This window comes from Physeter macrocephalus, chromosome 20 (assembly GCF_002837175.3).
Source record: "Physeter macrocephalus isolate SW-GA chromosome 20, ASM283717v5, whole genome shotgun sequence".
Taxonomy (NCBI): Eukaryota; Metazoa; Chordata; class Mammalia; order Artiodactyla; family Physeteridae; genus Physeter; species Physeter macrocephalus.
Genome location: NC_041233.1, coordinates 22,498,939 through 22,509,352, shown reverse-complemented (window position 1 = coordinate 22,509,352; position 10,414 = coordinate 22,498,939). Strand labels below are relative to the sequence as shown.

Sequence of the window (10,414 nt, the reverse complement as noted above, 5' to 3'; positions counted from 1 at the left end):
GGAGGGGACTGGTGCCTGTGTTGTGGTGAATGAGGCTGGCTTTTGTCTTTCTGGTAGGCAGGAATGCGTCCAGTGGTGTGTTTTGGGGTGTCTGTGAACTTAGTATGAGTTTAGGCAGCCTGTCTGCTAATGCGTGGGGTTGTGTTCCTGTCTTGCTAGTTGTTTGGTATGGGGTGTCCAGCACTGGAGCTTGCTGGTCATTGAGTGGAGCTGGGTCTTAGTGTTGAGACAGAGATATCTGGGAAAGCTCTTGCTGACTGATATTACGTGGGGCTGGGAGGTCTCTGGTGAACCAGTGTCCTGAACTCGGCTCTCCCACCTCAGAGGCTCAGACCTGACACCTGGCTGGAGTACCAAGAGCCTGTCAGCCACACAGTTCAGAAGAAAAGGGAGAAAGAAAAGAAAGGAAGAGAAAATAAAATAAAATGAAATAAAGTTATTAAAATAAAAAATTTTAAAAATATTAAAATAAAAAAATTTAAAAAGTAATTAAAAAAAGAAGAGAGCAACCGAACAATAAACAAATCACCAGTGATAACAAGCACTAAAAACTATACTAAGATAAACATAACAGTCAGAAACTAGTCAGTCACAGATAGCAAACTCCAAGTCTACAGTTGCTCCCAAAGTCTACCACCTCAGTTTTGGGATGATTCGTTGTCTATTCAGGTATTCCACAGATGCAGGGTACATCAAGTTGATTGTGGAGATTTAATCCACTGCTCCTGAGGCTGCTGGGAGAAATTTCCCTTTCTCTTCTTTGTTTGCACAGCTCCTGGGGTTCAGCTTTGGATTTGGCCCTGCCTCTGCATGCAGGTTGCCCTCTGGTGTCTGTTCTTCGCTCAGACAGGAGGGGTTGAAGGAGCAGCTGATTAGGGGTCTCTGGCTCACTCAGGCTGGGGGGAGGGAGGGGTTCGGAATGCGGGGCCAGCCTGTGGCGCGAGAGGCCAGTGTGACGTTGCAACAGCCTGAGGCACACCATGTGTTCTCCCGGGGAAGTTGTCCGTGGATCACAGGACCCTGGCAGTGGCGGGCTGCACAGGCTCCCAGGAGGGGAGGTGTGGATAGTGACCTGTGCTTGCACACAGGCTTCTCGGCTGAAGCAGCAGCCTTAGCGTTTCATGCCCTTCTCTTGTGTCTGCATTGATAGCCGCGGCTCGCACCCATCTCTGAAGCTCTTTTAGGCGGTGCTCTGCCTTCTGTGGGCAGACAGAGAAGGAATCCCCTCTCCTCATGCACCCCAAAACAATGGTCTCTTGCCTCTTAGGCAGGTGCAGACTTTTTCCTAGACTCTCCCTCCCGGCTAGCTGGGGCGCACTAGCCCCCTTCAGGCTGTGTTCACGCGGCCAACCCCAGTCCCATCCCTGGGATCCGACCTCTGAAGCCCGAGCCTCAGCTCCCAGCCCCAACCCGTCCCGGCAGGTGAGCAGACAAGCCTCTCGGGCTGGTGAGTGCTGGTCAGCACTGATCCTCTGTGCTGGAATCTCTCCGCTTTGCCCTCTGCACCCCGCTGCTGCGCTCTCCTCCGTGGCTCCGAAGCTTCCCCCTCCGCCACCCGCAGTCTCCGCCCACGCAGGAGCTTCCTAGTGTGTGGGAACCTTTCCTCCTTCACAGCTCCCTCACACTGGTGCAGGTCCCATCCCTATTCTTTTGTCTCTGTTTTTTCTTTTGCCCTACCCAGGTACGTGGGGAGTTTCTTGCCTTTTGGGAGGTCTGAGGTCTTCTGCCAGCGGTCAGTAGGTGTTCTGTAGGAGTTGTTCCACATGTATATGTATTTCTGATATATCTGTGGGGAGGAAGGCGATCTCCATGTCTCACTCCTCCACCATCTTGAAGGTCTCCCCCATCTCCCTGTCCTTTTTATTCACAGCAGTCATTGCTTGGAGGGCTGGGACCTTCACCCAAGGTCCTGCCTCCACTGGGAGGCAGTCATTGAGGACGTCATTCCCACCTCCACCAGACCCCTCTCTCTTGGGAATGTGGGGCTTCATGGGACTTCATTTCATAAGGCATTTTTCCAAGTTGCAGTAATTGAGAGACCTCACTGCCCCTCCTTTGCCTCTTCACTCCCCTTACTTTTCTCTCACTAACACCACAAGTGAAATACTAATAAATAACATTTCTTGAGTGCTTACTGCAGTGTTTTGAAGGCTGTACATGCATCATCCCCGCAGCCCTATGTGGTGGATGTACTCATCCCTGCTTTAGAAATGAGGTCTCCCAAAAAGCCGAGGAGCTTGTTTCTCCAGCCATCCCACGGTGTGACCCCTGAGGTGTCGAGAGTGTATTTTGCACCATCTCCCATAGTGTCTTGTCTGCATAGTCTCCCCAACCATCTCAACACAAAGCCCTCGAGTGGCTGAAGAGGACCCGCTTTAGGGGGGTGTTCTCAGGAAGAGCAATCTCCTCATGCCATCTGCCACTCGCCTTTTTTTAAATTTGATAAAAACATACAGAGCATAATATTTATCATTTTAACCATTTGAAAGCATACAGTTCAGTAGCATTAAATACATTCACAGTTTCGTGTAAGCATCACCCCTGTCTATACCTGAATCTTTTTCATCTTCTCCAACAAAAACTCTGTACCCATTAACAATAAAACCCCCCCACCCAGCCTCTGGTAACCTCTATTGTATTTTCTGTCTCTGAATTTGCCTACTCTCGGTAGGCACGTGGAATCGTAACAGTATTTGTCCTATGTGTCTCGCTTCTTTCACTCCACATAATATTTTCAAGGTCCATTCATGTTGTCGGCTGTGTCAGGACTTTATTCATTCTATGGCTGAATAATATTCCACTGTATGGATATATCACTTTGTTTATCCATTCATCCATAGATGGACACTTGCATTGTTTCTACCTTTTGGCTCTGGTAAATAATGCTGCTATGAACATTGGGGCACAAGTTTCTGCTTGAGTCCCTGCTTGCACTTCTTTTAGATAAACACCGAGGAGTGGAATTTCTGGGTCATATGGTAGTTCTATGTATAACCTCTTGAGAAACCACCAAACTGTTTCCTGCAGCCTGCCACTGGCTTCTTAGCTAGCCTCTGCCTTGACCTTCCTGTGCTTATCTTCCTACCTGTCAAATTAGGACTTAAACAAGATCCAGCCCAGCTCTCCAGAACTGGAGAGACCAACCTCACACTTATGACAGGGCCATGGCCACTCCAAGCCCTCTAGGCCCCAAGGAACTAGCCCTGCCCACCACTCCGCCCTCCCCCTAGAGCTCCCCGCTACAGCAGTGGCCCTGGGGTGGGGTGGGGGGCAGTGAAGACAGCCAAATAGGTGGGCACTGTCACTAGGCCTCGGGATTCTCTTGCCTGGAACTGTCCCATTCTGTCTTGATCATCACGGCCTCCATGCCCCTAGCAAGACCTGGCACGTAGCAGGTGCTCCAAAAACACCGTTGAATGAATGAATGTTGTCATGTATATACCTCTGCCTCACAGGACAATGAGCTTGTTGGGTGAGGGGGAGACAAGGAGACTGGGGAGGGTGGGAGAGCAAGCACTGGAGCCCTGCTCCTGGGAAGAAGAGCCGAGGCTAGGCTGGAGGGAAGGCCTCAGCTCCTCCCTCCCCACTGCCCCCCACGGCCCCGCCCCTACCCAGAAAGGCCAACTCTTCCCCCTTTTACCTTGAAACAGTTTGAGACCCAGTGTGGGGAGCCACTATTTGGGAGGAAGGGACTTCCAACCAGAGCCAACCAAGGTGCCCCTGCCCTCATGCACAGGTGCACAAGCTCATGATAAATGCCAAGATGAGGATGAGATCTCAAGGTTTCTAGTTTGTTTTTACCTTTATCAACCATTTCTTAAGTGCCTACTGTGAGACATGCCCTGTGTAAATATGCATGATTTCATTTACTTTTCCTAAGAGCCCTACTTTGTAAGTGAGGAAACTGAGGCTAAGAAAGGTTTGATGACTAGTCCAAAGTCTCCCAGTTACTTAGTGCTGGGAAAGGTAAGGTTCGAACCAGGGGTTCTGCTGCCAGTGGCCCTGGGCATGTCCTGCTCCTGCCCCACACCCCACCCCACCTGTCTTCCCTGGGCATCCACCCCTCAGCTACTGCAGACCTGGGGCGGTGCCCAGGTGCCCTCAGTCACTCTTCCTGTCCTGGCCAGGGCACAGGGCTCTCACTAGGGCTCCCTCCCCTCTGGCTCCTTGCCCCTCCACTCTGGTCCACCTTGCACTGGAGGCTCCTAGCCCACCCTGGCTGTCCCGCTCTGTCCTCCTCAGCACTGAGAAATGACACCTCCAGGTTGTACATCGCTCTCCAGGGGCTAAAATGAGGGGTGCACTTGGCTCCCCTCCCTGGGACACTCACTGAGCCCAGCTCCCATGCCCACCCTGTGGACCAGAAGAGGGTGGGGAAGGCTGGCTGGGAATTCCAGGGAGCCTGAAGGGAAAGTAGAGGGCACACATTTACTGGGCATCCCTGACACATTTACTGGTGTCAGGCAGCACGCTTCTCTGTCACTCTAACCCCCTCAGCTGCCAGGCAAGGACCCCACAGGCAGGACAGGAGGGGGACTGGCTCAAGGCCATGCAGACTGGCCCAGAAGGACCCACTCCTTAGCAGCCATTCCCTTCCGTCCCCAAGGGCCCTCTCTCTCTCAGGAGGCCGGCTGCTAAGGGAGCAGCCAGTTGCTGGAGGCAGCTCAGGGGAGGGGCCCGGGGACAGGACTCCAGCCTGGCCAGAACCCCTCCCTGCCCCTTAAAGAGCAAACTGGGCAGAGGAGAGACAGAAAGCCTGTGTTTAAGCTGGAGCCGGCAGCCTAAACATAAACATCTGTTTCTGATTTCAAAAACAATACAGAAGTATGGTTTGCTGAACCAATTCACAGGGCAAATGACACGGCAGGGGATTCTATAACTTTGTGAAGAACCCAAACTGCTTTCAAGTCCTTTGGAAACCATTAAGACCATGCAAATGTACTTATTAAGCAAACCGTGCAAATTCGCTTATAAACCATGAGTAATCCCTCATGATTCTTATCTGGCATTTAAGCAGGTGCTGCAGGGACCTCCGCTGGGTCCAGAAGGTACCTTACTCTTGGTTTTCATCTGTAGTGTATCTGAAAATAATACTAGGGCTTTCCTTAAAAGGGTTCAGTAATGTAGACGTTCTGGTCAATTCTTCCCTAATTATGTCCCCAAACTGTTTCCAAAAAGCAGTTGTTTGTTTATTGTTTTGTTATATCAACAAACTGAGCAAAAGGGCCTTTATTGGTACCATCTGGAGTGAAGAGCATGCCCACAGCCCTCCCAGACCAGATGCGTGCAGTGGGCTACGCCCTTGCTTGCTACGTGACCTAGAGCAAATGGGTCCCCCTCCGAGTCCGCTGTTCCTCACATCGCCTGGACACACTAACACCTCGGTCAGAGTTTAAGATCACACTTGGGCTCCTGTGTGGTAAAGGATCGGATGTGGAAGCACCTACAAACACGTCAGGTGCAGCGGCATCGGGAAGGGGCCCCACTTAATGGGTTGACGCCTGTCCTGCCCCAGATCCCGTAGACAGCTGGGGAATCCTGCCTGCGCTGCAGGATGGGGTCTGGGGCAGGAGAGCACTGTCAGCTCCTTTTAGAGATGTAGAAACTGGGGCTGGGAGAGTTGCAGCAATTTGTCAGGCACATGTTAGAGGCTCAGAAGTACCTGTCACTCAAGAAACACTCACGGAGATGTTACTGTGTGCAGAACCACAAAGACACACCAGCCACAGCCTGCTGCGCTGGTCTGCTGCTCTCACCTCCCCACCAAGAGACCCACTCCCTGCTGGGGCCAACGTCCCTCCTCAGCAAACCTTCCCTGGCAAATCTCTTTACAAAGCTGCAATCCTGCCTGTCCTCAGCCAAGGAGAGGGTGGGCCTAGCCAGAGAGAATGCCAGCCAGTGCCCTGACGGGGGAATCCAAGGCAGAAAGGACAAGGGCCTGTCTCCTGCATTGGCAGGAGAGAGGGACTCAGGGATCCGGGCAACCCAACGGGAGTGGGGTCATCTCACATGGCCACAGCTCCCCTCCACCCAGTGCCTTCATGGTCCCCACAGCCCTGCACCCTCAGGGCTCCCACAGACGCCCACCATGCAGTGCTTCCTTTCCAAGGGAGTTGGGGACAGCAGGTTGCTTTGGCCACTCAGAGCCCGTATACTTCAGATTCTCGCCCAAAACCCCCGTGAGGAAACTTAAGCCAATGGACAATGACATAACCTCCTCATGTAACCAAACTTCATGCCCAGTTACTGGCAGCCATCCTGGTGGAAATGGCACCCAGGAACCCACGCGCAGCCACCTCCAGGGGGCACCTTTCAAGAGAACTCTCCACAGAGAGTTCTCACACAGGACACTGCTCGAAGCAGAAGCTTCTCCATGGAGAGAAAGGCTCCCAAAGGCTGGTCCACACTAACATTTCCAGTCCAGAGCAAAGTGAGCAAAATAAGGACCGTGTAGCATGTTAAAGCTCTTTCACCTAATTGGAAGGCCTGTCACTTTTATCCCCCAGAGAATTTGTCCTTCTTGTTTGGAGGGGTTAAAAATATCCTTTTATGATACGATAGAGTTGTAAGGGAGGTTCATTTCTTTTTAATGGGCCAACTTCGCAAAAATCTGCATCCTAATATTCTTTTAAAAATTCTGTTTGTCTGCACAATCAAGAATTTGGGGAACCACTGGAGAGAACACGTAAAGGAGCCCTCACCCGCTTTGGGGGGGGTTACGGTTTTTGTATTTGTTTTGAGAGCCTGATGCAAACACTGGATGCTCTCCTGAGCAGAGTATATAAACACAATTTCATACACAACTTCAAGCGTCTGAAGCCCATGGCACCCTCAGTGAAGAAGAAGGAAGACGGCACCATGAGCTGGTACTTGGGCAGGCACCCACCCACACAGCCTTAGGAAATGCGGTTTCTGTGGGTCTCCAGGCTCTGGGTTAGCGACTGCTACCAATCCAGATGCTCGGATGGATCTGAAGAGGAAGGGAAAAGAAAGAGCACTGGGCAGGAAGTCAGCACACTGAGTCTGCCCTTGGCTACCTGCATGCCCTTGGATGTCATGGCCCTTCCAGCCTCAGATCCCTCCTTTTCTTAGTGAAGAGGTGTACGAGCTCCCTTCAGGTATCATATTCCCGTAGTGAATGAATTTCCAGCAGTGAATGCCATATTCCAGTAGTATGGAAATACTCACTAAAGGTTCATTCATTCATTCTTGCCAAAAAGATTTACTGTACCTGCTAGTTGCGAGATCCTGGGACATTCAGAAATGCATAAAGCACAGTTCCCAGCACCAAGTAGCCTCCAGTCTACAGAGAAGGCACTGGGTCACCAGCATGGGTTTGAGGGCAGCTTGACGATCTGAATCCCAGATACCTTAGGGATACAATGTGAGCCTTGAGTAAATTATGAAACTTCTCTTGGTCTTGTAAAAGAGAGATCATAATCCCAGCCTCATCTGACTTGCAAGGCTTTGGTGAAATAATGAACGCAATGCCCCACACAATGTACGAAAACCACCCGTAGGCACTCAAGAAATAAAACTCTCCTTCCCCTTTCCTGGGAAACACCAAATGCCTTGTGAATTATTGATTCATCAAACATTTACTGATTGCATTCTGTGTGCCACGCCATCATAGACCCTGAGATGCAAAGATTGATCACTGGTAGCCCTTCCTCTAAGGAATTCACAAGTTAGTGGAGGTTTAGACAAGTCAATGGACAATAGCGTGAAAGTGTTTTTGAGAAGTGGGCCCCGGAGTTACGGGGCTGTTCTTCATACAATACTTCCAACCTTCGTGTAGTTTTGAAATTTTCATAATGAAATGCTGGAGGAAATGCGGGCACAGCATCTTGAGAAGTCAGAACCCTTTCTCTAAGTATCTTGAGGACACTTAGATCACAGTGGTGAGGAGAGCTGAATCAAGCTGAACTTGAAGCACAGGAGCAGTGGGCTAGGAAGGGAGGGAAGGCACTCCAGGCAGAGGGAGGGGCAAAGGGAAATTCTGGAGGTGTCACTGGATCAAGGCGCCTGGGCTTCCTCCTTTGTAAAATAAGGAGAACAGGCCTATCTCCTTGGGCTGTCGTGGAACTACTGGAGGTGACGACATACATGAAGCGCCTGGGAGAAGGCTGTGCTGGTTATCCTCTGTGTGTCTCTCTCTCCGTTCCCCATCTCCGGAGGCTGACCCACCCCGTGGACCATGTTGCTGGCACCTCCTGCAATCAAAGGAAGGCACTGACGGGAGATCAGAGGACAAGACAAGGGAGAAGTCAAGGCATTTGCTCCTCCTCCCTCAGCCCCAGGCTCAGTGATGCTGCTCTGGCCACGGTTACCCCCGTCTCAACTCAGTTTCTGCTGGATGGTCCCCAGAGTCCCCTGAAGATGCCTGTGGCAGGCTCAGGTAACACTGTGCTATCCCCTTGTCCCCTCAAGTCTAGAGGAGGTTACTGCTTCCCCGTGTAACTAGTTCCTGAGTGCCTCTCACCATTCCAAGCTGGTTCCCTTAACCCTGCCCACACCTCTGCAAATGGTCCTTTCATTAAATTGTCTTTGAACTTGGAGCTAAGGTCGCCATCCATTCTTTGCCAGGATCCTAACTGCTACAGGGCCTAGTGCATAGTATGAGCTATTTTCATATACAAATTATGATTAAGCATATGCTCTAGTTTCCCCTTCCCGACCCACAGCCCTCAAAATGTCATTAAAAGTATTTATTTTTAAAATTCTATGCCAGTGCTAGAATAACAAGAGGTCAGAAATTGTGAGGAATCCCTGAAAGACAGAGATTGATGCAACTGGATGGACAGGGGAAATGACAGCCCACAAGCCACGCAGCTGAAAGCCTCTGAGAGAGGAGGGACCAGCTTGAAGGAAGCTTTCAGCTCACAGATGCCAAGCCAGGAGGCAGGAGGAAGCCTGGACCCCCATCAGGACAAGGTTGGAGAATTCCAGCAGAAGCAGCTGGAGAATTTAGCTCTCCCCGTGCCCCCCTCAGCAGCACAGGTCAAGTCTGGGTAGCAGTGGAGTCTGCCAGGTAGTAGCAGCGAGTGGGGCACTTGGGGCAGCATCCTAGGGCTGATATCCACCTAGCGGCGAGGGGGCACCCTCACCCAGAAGGGCAGCCACCGGCACACGCTGTCGCCAGCAAGTCTCAGTCCTCCCCAGTAGTCACCAGTCAGGCAATGTGAAATAGTCACAAGCCTTACCAACAGGATAACCTGAAATCTCAAGACAAAGTTGAGTGCACAACCCAATTCACCAACCACTGAGGACAACCAACAACATGAAAAACAAACACCAAATTCAATAAAGAGAAGAACTAACACCCACGGAAATAGAACTAACTGAATAAGTCCTCAAATAAGAATAATTAATATCTTCAAAGAGATAGCCTTTTAACACTTTTAGGCTTACCCTAAAAAAGATTGAATTGGAAATCTTATCAATTAAAAATGTGACCTGGGAGGGTAGGAAATACATCCACTACACACCAATTACAATGGCTAAAGTCAAAAAAGATTGACAGGGCTTCCCTGGTGGCACAGTGGTTGGGAGTCCGCCTGCCAATGCAGGGGACATGGGTTCGTGCCCCGGTCCGGGAAGATCCCACATGCCGCGGAGCGGCTGGGCCCGTGAGCCATGGCCGCTGAGCCTGCGCGTCCGGAGCCTGTGCTCCGCAACGGGAGAGGCCACGACAGTGAGAGGCCCGCGTACCGCAAAAAAAAAAAAAAAAAAAAAAAAAAAAAAAAAAAAAAAAAAGATTGACAATTCCAAGGTTGATGAGAATGTGGAGGAACTAGAACTCCCATATGCTGCTGGTGGGGAGGAAACCATCCGGAAAATAGTTTGGCAGTTTCTTAAAAAGTTAAACATACACATACCACACCATTCAGCCATTCTAGGTATTTATCCAAAAAGGTATTTATCCAAAAGTATCCTAGGTATTTATCCAAAAGAAATGAAAACATATGTCCATACGAAGACTTGTACATGTTCATAACAGTTTTATTTGTAATAGCCAAAACTTGGAAACAACTCAAATATCCAGTAACAATTTGGATTAACCAACTGAGGGTATAGCCATACGATGGAATACCACTCAGCAATACAAAGGAATGACCAATTGATGTACATTAAACATGGATGATCTTGAAATAAATATGCTGAGTGAAAGAAGCCAGAAAATAAAGAGTACACACTGATGATTCCATTTATATAAAACCCTAGAAAATGCAAACGAATCTATATGATGACAAAAAGCAGATCAAAGTGTCCCTGCGGAGAGGGATGGGGGAGGGAAGGTCAGGAAGGAGAAATTATAACGGGATATAAGCAAACTTTCAGAGATGATGGATATGGTCATCATCTTGATTATGATAATTTCACAGATGTATACCTATGTCAAAACATAACAAAT

General features: G+C 50.0%; 1 protein-coding gene across 3 annotated transcripts in view; it reads right to left on the bottom strand.

Moving 5' to 3' along the window:
• Nucleotides 1-313: 313 nt before the first annotated feature.
• Nucleotides 314-10,414, bottom strand: part of PALD1 (phosphatase domain containing paladin 1) — a 142,160-nt gene continuing 132,059 nt past the window's right edge. For 2 of the 3 annotated variants that reach the window (XM_055081130.1, XM_055081131.1), the window contains one exon: nt 7,700-8,213. In XM_055081130.1, the coding sequence (XP_054937105.1) occupies nt 8,136-8,213 (78 nt within the window). In that variant the 3' untranslated portion in view covers nt 7,700-8,135. Of the gene's footprint in view, nt 362-7,699; nt 8,214-10,414 lie in introns of those variants that run through there. The other variant, XM_055081132.1, reaches the window with a different exon arrangement.